Source organism: Chelonia mydas, chromosome 18 (genome assembly GCF_015237465.2).
Source record: "Chelonia mydas isolate rCheMyd1 chromosome 18, rCheMyd1.pri.v2, whole genome shotgun sequence".
Classification (NCBI taxonomy): domain Eukaryota; kingdom Metazoa; phylum Chordata; order Testudines; family Cheloniidae; genus Chelonia; species Chelonia mydas.
In genome coordinates, this window is record NC_051258.2 from 21,966,975 (window position 1) to 21,985,757 (window position 18,783).

General features: G+C 42.0%; 2 protein-coding genes across 4 annotated transcripts in view; one reads left to right on the forward strand and one right to left on the reverse strand.

The window, feature by feature from the left end:
* Positions 1 to 3,875, forward strand: part of ZBTB48 (zinc finger and BTB domain containing 48) — a 24,025-nt gene extending 20,150 nt beyond the window's left edge. The window contains exon 11 of the mRNA XM_043531657.1: positions 1,812 to 3,875. Within this exon, the coding sequence (XP_043387592.1) occupies positions 1,812 to 1,958 (147 nt within the window). The 3' untranslated portion in view covers positions 1,959 to 3,875. The remainder of the gene's footprint in view (positions 1 to 1,811) is intronic.
* Positions 1 to 18,726, reverse strand: part of KLHL21 (kelch like family member 21) — a 24,427-nt gene extending 5,701 nt beyond the window's left edge. The window contains exons 1-5 of one of the 3 annotated variants that reach the window (XM_043531659.1): positions 18,436 to 18,544; positions 16,362 to 16,443; positions 8,279 to 9,303; positions 4,787 to 5,192; positions 354 to 426 (exon numbers count right to left, since the gene is read on the reverse strand). In XM_043531659.1, the coding sequence (XP_043387594.1) occupies positions 354 to 426; positions 4,787 to 5,192; positions 8,279 to 9,296 (1,497 nt within the window). In that variant the 5' untranslated portion in view covers positions 9,297 to 9,303; positions 16,362 to 16,443; positions 18,436 to 18,544. Of the gene's footprint in view, positions 1 to 353; positions 427 to 4,786; positions 5,193 to 8,278; positions 9,304 to 16,361; positions 16,444 to 18,435 lie in introns of all 3 variants that reach the window. The other 2 variants (XM_037881116.2, XM_037881115.2) reach the window with 2 other exon arrangements.
* Positions 18,727 to 18,783: the final 57 nt, after the last annotated feature.

Here is an 18,783-nt window from a genome sequence, read left to right on the forward strand (position 1 = left end):
CGTGAGCTACAGCTCACGAAAGCTTGTGCTCAAATAAATTGGTTAGTCTCTAAGGTGCCACAAGTACTCCTTTTCTTTTTGCGAATACAGCCTAACACGGCTGCTACTCTGATACCCTTCTAATGTGAACTAATACAGTGTAGACAAGCCTTCATCATCCTCTATTTGTTATCTAAACTACAACTGCTCTGAAGCAAGGACTACCTTTTGCTGTACATGGCTGAACATATTGTTAGCATTCACTGAGTTTATTTTGTGTTGTGTCGGTGCTTAAAAAATTAAGTCACTCCCCTACCCCAAGAAGTTTATAGTTTCCAACGGTTTTTTAAATGAACTCATTGTCAACATCCTACCTGAAGCATAGGAGGGATTTTGTCCCATTCATTCTTCATTGGATTGTAAACATCCACTTCGGCGGAGTCATCTCTATAAAAGAAAAAAGGAAACCACAATTCAGAGAGCTGTAAAGGCTCCCCCCATTTCATCTAGCACAGGTGAAAGTAGCCCAAGCAAGTGTCTGAAATGCTACATTAGCACTTTTGCTTCCACCCTGTTACATTCACAAACCCATGTGCACACTGATCAAATTGCACTTGCACCAAGACATGAGATATGGTGCACACTTCAAACTCCTACATGTGGCTCCTATAATGCAGCATCAATGGCCAGCACAGAAATCAATGGATCTGCATAGCCCAGGTGCTGAAGAGCTATGTATTAGAGTGGGCTGCATCATTATGCATAGGAATTCTCCTCACTACTTGTGAACTGGTGCTTGTGTCCAAAGAATGTGAATAGGACTTCTGTGCTTCTCCAAAGTCAAAACTGCACTTAAAAAAATAAATTCTGGATTTTGAAAAGATTACCCAGCTGGACAAGCTAGTTGGGTGCAGTGAACCATACAATGGAGGCAGAATGAACCCAGAACACTCAGGCGGTGTTTCTGCCTTCCCCTGCCTACAACTGCCCCATGGTTATTCAGCCCTGGTGCCTGCCCAAGACAGGATGCAAAATTATTTGTATTACAAATAGTACCTAGAAGCACCACTGTGCTATGCTGATAACAGCTGGCCAATCCTAAACATAAAATTTGCACTTGTGGGTCCCACTACAGATAAATTTACTGCAAATTTGTACCTGATAAAATAATCTGGCTTTGGTGATACGAGTACACAAGAACATCTTAGAAAAATAACTGATATTTTGGGGTGACTTAAACCTCTCCCCACCTAAAATTAACACTAAAAGGATCCATGTTGGACTGAGACTTCAGCCAATGCCAAATTTAAACCGGGGTGGGGGTGTCAATAAAGGGTGGAGAGAGGTCTGTAATGGAAGAACTAACAGCAGCACTATAATCCCACAAGGCTTCTTTTACCCATTCCACTCATGAGACAGGAGGGTGACAGCAACAGGTGCGGGATTATTGTGACACAGAAATGCAATTTGCTGATATACGAATGTGGAGATTACAAGGTCAGGGTAGTCATAGCAGTACTTAAAGTAAATCCAAGAAAGTACTATCAAGAATGAAGTTAGAAGACTACCTAAGAATACAAAAGAATCTTCTACTTAGTTCAACCACAAATTAATTTGAGCTTCCATTTTAACTGAATCAGTCTCAAGAACTAAGTTAATTGAATTTAAAGTAAAAACTATGTACTGTATTAGAATCCATTTCAATTGGTATAGACATCTTTTATTGGATAATTCAATCTCTGGCTATAAAGTCCTTTGATTAAAGTTAAAAATTTGAATGAGAGAAGAAAAGTGAGTCCAAGACAATTAAAACTGAGTATTGTATTTTTCAGACATTGTTACTGACTATCCAAGAACTACCATGTCCTTTGCAATCTACGACAAGCACTCTAGTGATGACAGAGAAAACAAAATCATCTGCTTATTCCAATCAAAGCGATAGCAACAGAGTGTCTCGAAATAAGAGGAAAGTGAAATAAATAAGAGTCTTTGCAGACATCCCAGAGCACCACCTCTCCTGATGGCTATTCATTTAGAAGCCATCAGGCTTATGAAAGGGTCTGCTTAGTATACAGCAAAATCCAGGTTTCTGAACTATAGTTATAATTAGTTAAAAACAGGATGGATTTATTTAAATCAATGTAATTTAAATACTTGATTTTAATCACCAATCAGGAAACCTTGATTTAAATCAAGGATTTTAATCTTGTTTTGCATTTGTACTTTAGTTATTTTCTTAAAGAAAGTTGATTCTCACTGGTTGGTAATGATTAAAACATTGATTTGCAACTGAATATAACCTTTACACTAAATTTGGTGCTTCTTTTTGTTAACCAGGAGGATACACTATATTGATACACTTTAAGCAGATATAAAGCTTAACTTACATTTATTCAGACTCTTAAATTTTACTTTTTTATTATATCATTTTTTTACTTGTGATTTAGTGTCAAGCTCAATTTGGAAATTCTGATTCAATAAAGAAGTGCACAAAAATCAGCACTTTAATTTTTTTTATTAGTTAAGTAAAATTACCTTAAATGTGCAGATACATAAGAAAAAAAAGTACATCAAAACCTGTTCTGCATTTACTGATTTATGAAAACAAAGTGTTATCTGTAGTTAGTGAATTGAACTGATTATTTCTGGTTCTCATTGTCCTTCAAGAGTTTGGAACTAGTTTATCTCAACCTCTCACAACCAGTTTTTATGTATAGATTGGAAGAAGAAAGCAAGCTTTTCTCCTTTTTCCAGTGTACATTTTTTTCTTTAACTTTGACTGAACTAGTTATAGAACTGATCTGAATATACTGAAACAAAAAAATATTCTTTGTATATCTGCAGAAGATCCTACTACTGTCAAAAGCTGATTAAGCATGTCAACAAACTCTGGTTATAGGTGCTTAGCCAGTGACTTTCACCAGTTCAGTGGTTTAATTTTCTGTAAAACTTCAGCAGCAAACATGTGCTGCTTATTATTTTAATTTAATACAGTTTTAATATATTATTGTAAGTTTAGACCTTAACATAAGTTGTCAATTTCAAAGTTTATTTTTTAAAAATAAGCCTGTATTTAATTTAAACAAAAAACCCCCTCAGATTTAAAATAAAAAAAATCTGATTTTTAAATATTTTCAAATCAATTTTTTATCCACTGTGGTTTTAAAAAAAACAATGAATAAGTTTCCTTATGGCTCCCAAGGTACATGCTTCATAACCAGTTTCCTTAATTTGAACTACTTTGGGAAACAATCTCGGAGCAGAGGTGTCTATGCAGAGGAAAGATGGTCCATGGGAGTCAAGCATTTAAAAATCACACTGGTTTAATTCAATTCTATGAACCTGAAGATTCTAAACATCTTAAATACACAGAGATCTCTTCTTCCACCTGTTGTCTACCTCAAACAGAGCATTAATAGGAGTTTCAGGAATTCAAGTGAAGAGCGAAGACAACCCTTTTAGTGATACTGCTTTAAAAATCCTAAAGTTGCTGTTAAGCCACTTCTACAGAGAAGAGAGTTATCATAGTTTACAATGTTTGTTGTCACTAACAGTGCTGCATGAGCAAATGCTTCCAAGAATGAAAGTGAAAACATACTGCTTGCAGGCTGGGAGGGAAAACAGGAGCAAGAATAATTCCACATGCTCATCCGAATAAGAACAAGGCATTCCCATCTCAAGGTTGTTTCTAATACAGAAGTAACCCAAGAGACTAGTTTTGCTGTGATGCCATATTTATTACTGTAACTAGGGTTGGTTGTAAAGAAGAGAGAGATTTTATTCTCACTTGAAGAAAAAACCCACATAAACTGAAAGTTAGCAGCTTTGGTTAGTAAGTTACCCTTTGATCCCATGTATATGACCTATTGCTTTGAGACTGTCCTTATAAATTATCAGAAAAATAACCCTTTTGCAGCATTTTTTTGGGGGAAGCGAGGAGGGGGTGAAGAAGAGGAAGAATTTTCCCTTTGCTGTGTCAGGTAATTTTCTCAGCTACTTACCCAATGAATCACCAATGACTTCCTACTGCTGCAGCACCCCCCCGTGACAGAGGTGTGTATGGGCCAACTACTCAACTATTAGAATTCTAAACCTTGACCTACCAGTCTGCTGAAAACAGCAAGTAAGGTTGGCTCTGCAAGCGTACAGGATGGATATTCTGATGAAAGAACCTTTTCAATATTAGTTGAATACTGAAAGAGGGAGAGGAATAACTTCAAACAGCTGCTGGAAGCCAAGATGTTGGACTGAGCACGAACAAATCCAAATGCAGCAAATAAAGATCTTGGATACAACTTACTGCTTTAAGGAAACCCAAAGGTAATAAAACAAAATTTCTGGGGACTATTTTTAATGTACATTTGCTCACACACAAAGACAGTATACTCCACTAGATGAAGTGTTTCAGTGATGGAAAGCCTTTCAGTTTATTTTTAAGTGGATAAGTATTTGAACCATTAGAACTCAACACATAATGGTAAATCCTGGATTAAAAACAACAAACCATTTCATCTCATGTTCTCTTATCTCATTACACACGTGCTATCCGCTGTACAATTTAATATTTTCTTGGAGCTTATTCGTGTGTGTGTGTGTGTATTTAAAGTAATAGTAGAACTGAATTAAAAGCCAATAGAACTCAAGGATTCTACTTTAAAGTAGATTTCTCCTCAGTCCAGATTTGTAAGATTGCCTCCGTTTCCCAAATTGTGGATTTAAATCCAATCCTTCTACACTATTTCTCAAAAAGAAAAAAAAATCATTCTATAGTGGGATGGGGTGGGGTGGAGGAAACATTATTACTTACCTTATAAAGTATATGAGTCCATTAAGAGTCACAGTTTTTGGTGCAAAAGACCATGGAGGCAGCTGTCCACAGTTCACGAGGGACCAGAGGTCAGTTTCAGGGTCATAGCATTGTATAACCATGGATTCTTTGCCTGCTAGAGAGCCAATAGCAAAGAGTTTGCCACGACAAGATGTGGTAGAACAGTTGTCCATTGGGTACAACATAGGCTGCAAAGCCTCCCAGGCGTCTATGGAGTGGTCATAACGTTCTGTGCTGTCTGAGGCTATAATATACAACAGTCCATCCAAGACTGTAGAGCTGTGGTATTCTCTTGCTTTCAACATTGGAGAAACTTCTGTCCACTCATTCACACTGGAGTTGTATCTCCAGACACAGTCATAGAGCCTTGACCCATCTGATCCTCCTACAGAAGAGAGCACATTTCATAAGTAAATATTTTGCAATATAGCCCATTGTATGGGGGGGGGGGGGAGGGTGGAGAGGAAGACAGACTAGGGGTTTTATGTAATAACTCAGTCCTTTATTAGGTATTCAAAAATGTTATTACTTTCCAATACTATAACAAATTTTGCTACTTCCCCAGCCTACTTGTTATTAAAATATTCAGGTACAGGAGAAAAATGGCAGTTTGTTTCACAACAATTTCAAGGCTAATGGTACCACTCAATCTCAAATTTGTTTGGAAATTTCAAAAATGGGCCTGTAACTTTGTCTCCCATTTACTCCCAGAATCTCAGAGTAGATTCCCTCATGTGTTGCTCAGATGAAATCTGATGTATTATCAACTCAAAACATGTATCCCAGGTTTGGCTAACTTCCTAACCATTTTCTCCCTTCCCTATTTACAACCCTCACCATATCCCTGACGAGAGGGCTTGAAGCTGGTGATCCAATACAGAGCAACTTTCAACAATGATTAATTAGCCAGCAAAGGTACTAATAAGAGTCCAACTAACACTTCTACAATAGTTGACAACGATATCAGTGGAGCAAATCTAGCATGCAAGCTCCATAAACTAAAGAACAACCTTAGACACCTGACCCCACTTCACTACTGCCTCATACAAAAATCTGCTTCTAAGCTTTCCCTTTACATCTCTTTTCCTCTGAGCTATAACTGTAATGCGAAATACAAAACAGTTATCCATGCATCTTCAATGACAACAGACCCTGTATGCAAGTACAAGACTCTTGGAAGAAGTCAGCAATCACAAGGTGTGTGACAAAATGCTTGGCATTCAGAATTCCAGGTCAATCAACCTTGCATTGTTTTTGCATACTACCATATGTGACTTTCTTTGGATGCAGAAATAATACAAAAGTATTCCACTTTAGCACATCATCATGTTTATGACATTACTTAAATCACAGGCATGCTTTTTGTTAAGTCAGAGATTGAACAGCTTTCTGTTCACTTAGGCCGGGTCTACATACAACCTTTACCGGTATAACTATTCACCACTGATCAAGGTGTAATTTTGTTGACATGGTTATACTGGTAAAAAGGTACATCATACAGTATAGCTTATTTCTGTTTGGGTCCCTTTACACCGGTATAACTGCACCCACATTGGGGGTGAGGGTGAGATGGGAGGTCGCTGCTTTATACTGGTATAGTTAAACTTGACAAACTGACAAGAGCCAGGGAGTACACTAGAGAAAGAAACACAACTTTTGCCCTTCAATACCATAAACGCACTGCTGTGCCAAGGTTAAATGACACTGAGAGTCACTGAAGTCCAGAGTATCAGAGGACTTTCTGGTACGTTTCTACCTTGAGCGCTGTGACGACATGGGGCTTTTCCCTTGTTATGTTGTATGTGAGTCTTACTATTGAGCCTGTGAGAGTTTTACTGTTTTGCCTGAATACTGAGTGTGCCTCAGTTTCCCTGTGTGCTGCACCAATACCTCGGTGGTAGGAACAGGGGTGTGTGACTTTGGCTGAGACCTTAGGGGCAGGTGAGGCTGCTCTAGCTGCCTGAACATATGCTATGACCAGTGCCCTTCGTAACCTGAGACCCAGGAGGGGGATGCAACCAGATGACTCTTTGCCCGGGAAGTGAGACAAAGACAAGGAGGAGCAGCAACGGGGGTGCTGGCAGTCTGCTTGGGTGGACCGGAAGAGGGGGAGTCCAGGGCTTCTGGCCCAGGACTCCCCAAGACGGACTTGGCTGAAAGTCACTGATTTCTGTGCTAATAAATTCTGTTCTACGCTGTGTTCCTGTCACCTAATAAACCTTCTGTTCCAGGGCATCACCTGATGACTCTGTGACAAGCATACATGGTGTACTTTGTGTTGCACCCTGTTATTTACTTTTCTCTAAGTTCTGCTTTTCTTAAGTGTTCTCATCACAGCAGGAATTTGAAAACGATCTGAAATCAGACTCCTACCCTGTTGTCTTGGGAAGTTACACCAACATGTGTCCTGAAATGCTGTCTACATACTCACTAGTATTAGTCATTATGAATCAGCTGCCTGTCTGAGATCAGCTACTAAATCCATCCCAAAACGAGAATAACTACAGAAAAGGAATCCCTGTTGCAAAATGAAAACTCGCATTTATGCCAAACATCTGAATAGAACTTTAGACATGGTCCATTTGTGAAAAACCAGGAACCACTGTTGGAAACCTAAATATTTTCCTTACACATTTAAACATTAATGTAAGCACAAAGTGGAAGAGTCTCCTGGATGATGGACCCCACACATTAAAAATAAAGTGTTCAGGAGGTTCCTTCTGCACACACTCAAGTAATATATAAAGTTGCATACATATTTATTTTCCTGTTCACCTCTGAGTTCCAAGCCTACTAGCAACTCAGAACAAATCTGACCCATAAAGTAGCTTATAACTCCAAGCAGAACAACAAAACCATTTCAGGTTTACCAACACACTGCACTAGCCTGTACTTAGAACCAACCACAGAGCCCTGAAGTCTGTCACAATAAAAGTGTATACAAATACCTTTACACAGACTTGTACACAAGCCTCCACACAGAACAAAGTATTACTGCACTGTGGAGAAGCCAAAGTCCCTTTGAAACGGGCTGTTGGAATGCGTGTCTGCTTACAACGTATGCAACACACTCGTTCAACATTTTCACAGAAGCCAGGGGATCATTTCCCCTGGCATTTAGTAGAACAGAACGGTTTCTGAGTCTTTGCAAGAGACACCCTAATTATGAAGGCAGATCTCATTTCAAAGAATCGTTACTCTGCGAACCCAAAACAAGCCATGCTTAGCCCATCCTGGGACTAATGGCAAAAAAAAGAGGGAACTTTTTATAAAAATACTAGTGCTTTGAAAACTCAGGGATCTCATTTCTGGCTTCTCCTACAGCTTTGCCGATGCCCCTTGATCTTTAAACCTAAAGCCGTCCCCCCATCCCTTGACAGACTTGGGCTCCCTCCAGAATAATGCCCAGCTGTGGCCCTTTCCCCAGACAACACTCCTCAGGGCATCAGATCCAATGTGCCCCGTCCTTACCTGTCACGTAGATGTCATTGCCCAGCGCCGCTATGCTGTAGCCGCCACCCAAGTGCTCGGGAAACTCAGCCAGGTAGCGCCAGTGCCCCGTACGTGGGTTGTAACAATCAACGGTGACCAGCTCATCGCAATCACGGTCGCAGCCACCAATGAGCACAAGGATCTCTGCCAGGCCGGTAGAGGGTCGTGGCCGCATGCGAGCACATGGCCCCTGGTCGTGCCGGTCATAGCGAGCAGCCTGGAAGTCGCGGGCCTCCCGCAGGAGGCGCAGACAGGGCTGACAACGCGCCACCAGGGGCTCGCCCTCCACATGCGCCAGCAGGTAGAAACGGCGCACGAAGGGCAAGCGCACGTGGGCCAGGAGCTGCGGCAGCAGCGGGGCACGGGCAGCTAGGTCAGCACGCACCCAACGCAGTGCCAGCTGGAAGGCGGCCTCCTCCTTGGGCACACACAGCTCATCGTCCTGCAAGTAGGAGATGAGCCGCGCCAGCGGCAGCCGCTCCAACTGCGTGCTCAGCTCACCCACATGGCGCAGCACAAATCGGTGAGCGGCAGCCGCAAGGGCTGGGCAAGCAAAGGCCTCTGCGAAGTCCTGCATGTCCAGCGCGTTGGCCGGCTCCAGCTGCCGGGCCAGCCAAGTGCCACATGCCTCCTTCACGGCTGGGAACTGTAGTAGGTCGGCGGCACGCAGCAGCCGCTCTGCGATGTCGGGGCCCAGCTGCCCCACCCGACCAGTGTAGGCAAAGTCGAGCAGCAGTGCCAGGCACTCAGGGTCCACCCCATGTAGCCGCACCCGCTCGGCCCGGGACTCCCGCAGTGACCCGCCGAACATGGCACGGAAGTAGCCAGAAGCTGCAGCTAGCACAGCTCGATGTGCCCCAAACTCACAGCCCCCGGCCACCACTGTCACATCAAGCAGGCTCCGCTCAGAGCGCAGTGCACTCAGACCCCGCAGCAGTGCCACTGCGTGTGCTGGTTCGCCTGGACCCCCACCTCCTCCTGCCGGGCTCGGTTCCATAATATGCCTGTGGAGGAGGCAACACACAGCAGGTTAGCATGAGGCTTCTCAGGCACTCACAGCCCCTATAAGGACCAGACCCGGCCCATACCACACGTGGCTCCTGCCCCCACCCCCTGGTCATCCACCCCTTTAACTCCTAGAAGCCCAATGGGCCTAGGCGGCAATCAAGGGCAGAGCCCACAGGTTAGTACACCCCCTCCCTCACACACTCACGTCAGGGACAGCTGCTCTAGTTTAGAATATTCCCAACAATAGGGGGAAGGGGCCTCCCTAATGGATTCCATCCCAGCAGGGAGACTCAGTTTATACAGGGTTCTGTAGAAACCACAGGGATTCGGCAAGCTTTCCTCTGCGGTGAGGGGGTTGCTTCTGGAGAATTGCTTTGCCGTCACCGATGCACCTAGCAGAGCCTCACACTTGAAAATCAAGGCAGGTGAAAAGACCCGTTGTGACCTTTTTTTAAAAAAAATATTGAGGATGTCCAAGATTGTTTGAAAACAGGTCTGGCGCGTAGTTTTCAGTTTATCCACACACATGGTCTCAATTTTCTACATTACAAACTTCGCTGGGGAAGAAGAAAGGTTAGCAGGATAAATGCACAGCACATGAATTTATCACTTCTAGTAGCCTTTCTTGGTTTCAAATAAAAGTTTTGCTCAAATGCAACTAATTTCTTTAAAAAGAAAAGGAGGATTTGTGGCACCTTAGAGACTAACAAATTTATTTGAACATAAGCTTTTGTGAGCTACAGCTCACTTCATCGGATGCATTCAGTGGAAAATACAGTGGGGAGATTTATATACACAGAGAACATGAAACAATGGGTGTTACCATACACACTGTAATGAGAGTGATCAGGTAAGGTGAGCTATTACCAGCAGGAAAGCGGGGGGGGGGGGGGCGACGAGACAGGGGACGGGACACGACAACATGCCGACCTTTTATAGTGATAATCAAGGTGGGCCATTTCCAGCAGTTGACAAGAACTTCTGAGGATTTCCAATCCAACCCAACCCACTATCTAAAGACACTTTTGGGGACTGGTTGTTATTGTCAGAATTTAGTAAAGGAAGAAATAAACATTACAGTAAGTAACAGTTATTTAAATGGGCACTGAAAACAAATGGAATGTTACAGAAGAAAAAAGTGGGGGAATTTCTTATTCCATTTAGAGAGAGCACCTGCAATCTGTACTTGCAAAACACTGCAGTCTACAAAATTGAATATTTTACTTTACTTCACAAAATGGACAAGTTGCAAAGACAAACTCAATTACAAGATACAGTTTCTCACTGAACTGTAACAACAGGTCAGCACATACTGTTTCAGTTGCTTTTATAAGTACTCTGGTACAAGTCATACAAGCAATAAACATTTTAACAGAATCAATGAAGAATGCTATTGCCTACAATAATGGCAATCCCATTATTTGACAAACATTTAATAATAAAATACAGAAAGTCAAGCTTGAGCAATCAAAGTATATTACTCATCGGTAAGCTACGTTTTAGTCATGGGTATTTTTAGTAAAAGTCAGACAAGTCACAGTCCATGACTTGCACTATATACCCCTAACTAAAGATTAGGGGGGTAGCCCTGGGAGGTGGCGTGCAGCCCAGAGTTGTGGGGGTGGCGAGGCTGGCAGACTCCCCCCGGGCTCCGCACAGCTCCCCGGAAGCAGCCGGCATGCCCCTGCAGCTCCTAGCAGGAGGGAAGGCCAGGGGGGCTCCACGCACTGCCCCCGCCACGAGCGCCTGCTCCAGAGCCAATGGGAGCTGCGGGGACATGCCAACCGCTTCCGGAGAGCCCTCCTGAGGTAAGCGCCACCCTGCCCTGCAACCCTCTGCCCCAGCCCTGAGCCCCCTCCCACACCCAAACTACTGCTGCTGCTGGGAAGGCGTGGTGGCCCAAGATTGCCCCAGTAGCGGCCGGTGTGGCTGGCCCAGGGGCTGCCTGAGCTGCTCGGGCAGCCCTGAAGCCAGCTGCACTGGCCTCTGCAGAAGTCATGGAAGTCACAGAATCGGTGACAGCCACACAGCCTTACTCATTGGCAAATACATTTGTTTTCTTATTTTCCCCATTCAAGCCTTCCATTTTCCCTCTTCATTTGGGGATCTCTGACAATCTAGTAAGAGTTTTTTGAGTGCTCAGTTGCAGGTTTACAAATGGGATAATTACATAGTCTTAGGAAATAAAATAAGGAGGTCTGTATGCATTCTACTATCTGCACTGCAAATGTATGCTATTAAAATTCCTTGCTAGATTCATTCTGCAGGACAAGTATTTTCACAGAACTGTAACAAAATTAAACCTTTAAATGCCTGATGCTGCATTCTTTGTGCACTCCAAACACCCACTGTAGTCAGGGAAGTGAAGAGCTCCATTCACACCAGATACTCATCTACAAGGACTGCTGTGCACATGCAAGAACTAACACAACCCACAGAGATTTAGTATCTTTCACAAAATGCAACGTATGGTCTTCATGGGATTAAAGGGACAAAAGCCCACGCTAGACGCCTTGGGGTGGCACAGCAACAACTCCTTGTTCTGGCTTCAACATACCGCGAATGGGAATCTACCTTAGGACATTAACAAATAATTACAGCCATGTGGCAAAATGTCTCCACAAATGAAGTCCCTCTCTGCAAGAATTCTTAATACTACACAGACTAATTAACAATCTAGTCTATGAAATAATGTCTTAAAATATAAATATAATTATAAAATAGCTTAGTTAGTTTACTCTTTTCTGGATCTAAGCAGGACTATAGTAACTATGGAACAACCTTAGGAACAATTTAAAGAAGGGGGCGGGGGCAATAAAAGGTTCATCAAACGGAAACTGTCCTCAGACCAGGGAAACAGGATGAGATGAACAGCCTTTAAAACATTCCTACCTACATTCCTCAAATGTGGAGCTTTAGCAAGATGAATTATGTAACGTGCTATCAAACAACTGCTCAGTATTTTCTACACTTCAGTCTCATAATAGATATTTTAGAAAGAGAATCCAGATTTAAAGTTCATAAGAATAAGACTGAACTGGATTTGGACTGTATATTGACAGAGCAGGGTGTATTGATTTAAATCAAAGCTTCAAATAATTGATTTTAATCTTGTTTTGCATTTGTACTTTTTAGTTATATTCCGAACAAAAAGTTGATTAATTGCTTGGTAAGAAATAAACACGTGGGTGTGCAATTAGATATAATCCTTACACTAAATTTGGTACTTTCTTCTAACCAGGGGGGTAAATAAGTGTGTGTACATGTAATGTAAGCAATTATATAGTTTAACACATTTATTCCAATTAATGTTTGCATTTTGTATTATGTTAAATGATGAATGATACATTTCTTATTTACCAGATGATTTTTTTTTTACCTGTGATTTGTGTCAAGCTCGATTTGGATGCAAAAAGGACATGAAATTTGAAATGCACAAAAACATTTTAAAATGGATAGATAAATAAAACTAGCTTAAATGTGCTGGATATATGAGAAAAAATTAAGTATCAAAACTTGTTTGGCACTTAAAAATGATGAAACAAAGTATCTGTAGTTAATGAATTGATCGGATTGTTTCTGGTCACTTTTGTGGATCTGGGCCCATGTCCTTCAGAAATTGAGATCTAGCAGATCTCACCATCTCATACCTCATTTTTAATCATAAATTGGAAAAGGAAAAAAAGCTTTTCTGACTTTTCAATCACAGTCGGCTTCTCAACTTGGAAAGAGCTAGCACCTGAACTGAATGGGATGAATAAACTGAAAATAAAATATACCCTCTGCACCTGCAAAAGAGGCTACTGCTATGAAAAGCTGGCTTAGCACTTAAAATCTGGTTCCAGATGCTTAGCCAGTGATTTCCTCTAGGTCAGTGGTTTGATTTTCTTTAAAACTTTGGCAACAAACGTGTATTGCCTGAACTTTTTTTTTTTAATTTAATGTAACCAATTAATAGATTTTAGTAAATTTAGATTTAACACAGATTGTCAATTTCAATGTAATTTCAAATATTTTTTTTAAAAAGTATTCAATTTAATAAATCTGATTTAAATAATTTTTTTTAAATTACTGATTTTCCCACCCTGTTTGAGAGAGCATATGTACATAAGCTTCATAATTTTATAAATACCACTACCTAGTCCTGCATCCATGCCATCTGGGGCTGGGATTTTGTCAGATATCATATGTAAGCAGTATTAGGCCTGGTCAATATTTGCATAGGAGACCACCATTTGCAGCCAAAGCAAAAATCCAAGTAATGGCAGAAGTGATATGGGTGATTTAGTACGGGATGCTCTTCCCTCCGACTCAGTGGCTGGGGCCTAAGCTCTATGGGGCTGTGAAACTGTCAGCTGGAAAGGCAATCTCAAGCTCAAGACCCTGACCACTTTTAGTCATTGAAGCCCTGTGCATTTTTTGCACAAGTTAAGGTGTTAACCCTAAGGTCCTGGCTAAATTCCAACTCATATTTACATTGTCTTTTTAAATCCTCCCATGTGTATTAAATTTGTTTTTTCTTTACTAAGAAAATTCAGCTGTCATACAACGGCTGCTGCATTCCACTCTGGCGAGTTAAGTGATCCCTATTCATACTAAATCTAAAGCACATTGGGATCTTTCTGGATAAAAGGGTCCTATATAATGTATAGCATTAAATACATTGCTTATAGGATACAAAAGTAATTAGGATGCCTTTAAACAAACAGTATACTAACTTATTATTACATTAATTGAAATGCAGCAAAAGCATAGAACATAATTTAAAGGAAGGAAAGTTAAGTTCCTACAAATACTAGGCACTGCAATTTAAGATACAAATAATAATAAAACCCTGCTCACATAGGAATCCTAATGGATATCAGGGCCCCATTATGATAGGCACTACACAAACAAAGGCTGAGACAGTCTCTGTCCTGAACAGTTTACAATTTAATAGGAAAGATAAAGCATGGAGAAGAGAGAGATAGAACAAACTAGCAGAGCGAACAATATGATGTTCCGCAAGCGTCATGCTAGCGCCACAATATTTTTTGGGGGGTGGGGCAGAGGGGATTATTGGGAAGGAATCAGAGAGAGACACAAAGGAAAGGAGAGAGGGCACTAACGGGGCAGGGATAAGCGAAGGGAAGAAAGCGGGGGAAGAAAGGGAGCATTGGGGGGCAGGTGGAATAAGGTTGAAGTAAAGAGACCCAAAGAAGGAAATGGACAGTTAATAAGCAAAGCGGAAAAACTGTCTAGAGGATTTTGATGGAGGCATTTGAGGTTGTTCGTTAAGGGTGGTGGGCTCATATAGGATATGCTATTAAGTGGACCATATTGCAAAGTGGTTTGGGCAGAAAACGGAATCAAATATTATGGACATTTGTTTTTGTTATGTTTTACATATTTTTAATATCTTAGATCGAGGTCTTTAATACATTTAATGAAAAAGACAGAAAGCCATGTCTCCTTTACACAGGAATTGTTAATCAGTCCAAAGGAGGAACAGCGGTAACATATAGAATGATGGTAACTGATAGCGGGGCATTAATGCAGGGGTAGGCAACCTATGGCACGTGTGCCAAAGGCGGCACGCGAGCTGATTTTCAGTGGTACTCACACTGCCCGGGTCCTGGCCACCGGTCCAGGGGGCTCTGCATTTTAATTTAATTTTAAATGAAGCTTCTTAAACATTTTAAAAACCTTATTTACTTTACATAAAACAATAGTTTAGTTGTATATTATTAACTTATAGAAAGAGACCTTCTAAAAACATTAAAATGTATTACTGGCATGCAAAACCTTAAGTTAGAGTGAATAAATGAAGACTCGGCACACCACTTCTGAAAGGTTGCGGACCCCTGCATTAATGCAACAGACTTTGGCACTATAACAGTTTTTCTCCAGCTCCCATTTGGCAACAGACTTGGTCTCACATTAGAAGAGATTAAACATATTCTGGAAAAGTCTATCAGAGTAGAAGATATGACTGTGTAGAGCTGGCAAAATAGGAAATGAGACAAGTCAAACAGCAAAAACATTTTAAAATAATAGCACTTTCTCAGTATTGAACTAATCCCAAAGAATTAGAAAATTAAAAAAGAACCAGTGAGAGAAAACATCTTACAGAGTTACATAAAACAGATATGCTGATAGTTTTTCTGGAAGAAATTGAACTCTGCAGAAGAAAAGCAGTGGAATTACTAAATGGGCTAGCCTGGAAAAGTAAAGTAAAAGGAAAGTGTGGTGCTACTGAGTTTCCATATCTATATAATATTTAACAGAGTGCAATTTTGTTTCCTAATTTAAAATGGATTGTTATGTAAATGGAATTTTTTTATACATTCCTCTGGTGGTTCACAGTTTACTCTATCACCCTAAGAAGATAAATAAAACAATTAAAATAGCCACTTGACGATTGTTGTATAGCAACTAGCAGATACGGTTTTCCAGAGCTGTGCATATTCATACACATATGATCACTGTAGTTTGCCCAATTTCCGTTCCAAGGGGAATCCCCTTTCCCCCAAAAGGTGAGAGAGGAATTCAGCCTTTATGGCTCATTCAAACATCGACCCTTCTGCAGACATTGCCAACGGAGAGACCAGTTACTAATAAAGTTGTTTGTTTTTTTTTTTCCATCCTGATATCCACAGTGGGAACACTATTGCGACCCCCAGCTCTTTTGTTTCAGGCCACCATATACACATCAAATGTGAACTGCTTTCAATGACTACCTCAGCTTTCTTTAACAGAGAAAACATATAATTTCAGGTGTAAGATGCTATCTGCTCTGAATCCTGAAGTGTCAGAGAACGAACTTCAACTAATAAGACAGCTGTAAGAAAAGCTGACAGTGGCAATAAACCCGAGCCGATGTTGCTAGATTTAGGATTCAGAGTAACAGCCGTGTTAGTCTGTATTCGCAAAAAGAAAAGGAGTACTTGTGGCACCTTAGAGACTAACCAATTTATTTGAGCATAAGCTTTCGTGAGCTACAGCTCACTTCATCGGATGCAATAGGATGTAATCCCATGTAGTTTATCAAGACCAGCAGCACAAACTTTCTCACCTAAAGTATACATAAAGTTGCTGTACTTGTGATGGAGCCAGGGTTAGAGGTCCTCTCCAATCAGCATGGCATAGCCAGTGCACTGAGGGTATTTGCAAAGAGAAGAACGTGAAATAACATGTTTCTTTAAAAAATGTAAGTAGGTTTTCATCATGACTCAAAAGGAATCAGTTGCCTTTTACAAATACTAGGACATTTGTCACATCTCATTTCTAAATTAAGTTATTTTTCAAAAGTACTTTGGCACAAGAGTGGATTCTTCAACAATATCTGTACAGTAACTACTGATCAAAACTCAAGTTGCACACAATGCCTGCCTTTCCTCCCTGATGATCTTACACATTAATTACTAGACTCACCACCTGATTTCCTAAATTCCAGAGCAAGGCAAATATGCAGGTACACAGGCAAAAAGGCAGTACTGTTCCTTGCCCATAGATGGGCTGGACACACAGCTATTAGCAGCAGCATTCCCAGCTCTAAGTAGGTGCCGACACACTACTGTCACAGACAGGAAGTGGCAAGAAAGCTAGAACAGTCTGGAACTTAAAGTGCAGAAGGCTACAATCATACAAGCTTACCGCTCAGAATTTCGCATAAAATTTGAATGATACATGCAACATGACTCAGCGTCTGTTCCTCATTAACATTATAATTTAGTACTACACTAATATGATTCATTTGCTCTTAAAAAAATTTTGTAAGTGTTTTGAGAAAGTTTGCCAAAGCTGAAGAAGTCTAAAATTAGACCTATCTGCTCTGTTTTGTTTGGTGAGCAATCAATCACATGCTCCTTGTGTGTCCTCTCTTCTATGCCCACCCCTTTCTACTGAACAGGCAAAGGATTCAAATGTGCAAGAAACAAACTGAGGAAGGGGCTCCTCATCAAGCTTCAGATACAGAAAACGAAAAACAATGAGGAGTCCAGTGGCACCTTAAAGACTAACAGATATATTTGGGCATAAGGTTTCGTGGGTAAAAAACCCAGTTCTAACTCTGCCACTACAGGGGAAAGGGATTGACTTAAGAAAAAAAAGAGCAAGAAGATTTAGTTTGACACTTTGAAGAAAGTCCTTCTAATTTAAAGTTTTGCTGTTGAACCCTAAAGAACCTGTTTTGCACCACTTTATTTTGTTGTTCACAGATTACTAACACCAGGGCATGGTTCTCAAGAGACCGGTTTGGTGAGATTTTATTATATGCCACTCGCTTTGTGTTCGGTTACAACAGGGAATTTAATTTGTTTTTATAACAAGTAAAAGTCAAATTCTTTAAAAAAACAAAAACAACTATTGAAAACTGTGTGCTACAGATGCTCATTATCTCCACATAAAACAGGGGACAACAACTAATTAGCGTTTTGGAAAAGAGGTATCTATACATTAATAACTCACAAGAGTGTTCCTTAAATCCTGGATTATATTTTGGAATAAGATTTTCCTTGGCTGCCAGGTGCTCAGGCTCTTTAGCTAACTGAACAATTTGCCCAGAGACACTTTGCAGAATCTGATTTTGTCGGTGTATAATTTCAGTGGATAATACTGAGTTTATTCTTAAACCTTTTGTTGATTTAAATTTTCACAGTTGTGCAAAATTATGGGGGAGAATCAGTTAGTTCACGACAGGCCCTGAGAGTCAAAAAAAAGCTTTCGAGCTGTCAAAACGCAAAATGTCAATTCGCATGTCAAAATATATAAAGTAAATAACCTTAAACGAAACTCTGATAAACGGTAAAGCAACATGTTTCATGCTTTGCCTGCCCATTTAATGATCGATGGCAATATGTTGAGAGAGAGTGTGTGTGTGAGAGAGAGTGAGTGTGAGAGCGTGTGTGTCAGTGTGTAGGGGAACACTGGCACAAACCGAGCCCTCCCGACCCGCTCCCCTCGCCCCACAGAGAGAATCCCAACCGCACACCGGAGGGGCGGGAGAGCACGAGGCAGCGGACACCGAGAGCGGAGGACAGCGGTTCCCGTCCCCCGGAGTCCGAGCTGACCGGACAGCTCTGCCCCGGGTCTCCCCCCTCCGGCATCACCCCCTCGGCCGGGCCCATGCGGCGGGGCCACGGGCTTACCTCTGGCCCGAGCCCCGCGGGCCGCGCGGCTGCTCTCGGGGCATCAAGCGACGCAGGCGCCGGCCGCGCGCAGGGTGGGAGAGGGGAGGGTCTGAGGGAGGCGGGAGCGCGGCGGGCCCGGCAGCGCCTCTCACCGGGGCGCGGCTTGGCGCGCGGAGCTGGGCGGCGGCGGCGGCGGCACGGCCCGGTGGCGCGCCCGGCCTCGGAGAGACAGGCCCCTGCGCGCCGGCCCGGCTGCCTCGTGACAGGCCCTCGTGGGGGCAGGCCCAGGGGAGGAGCCTCCCCGTGGCCCCACACTTACCGCGCCGGCGCCACCGCAGCTCCCCCAGTCGGCGGGCCTGAGGGAGC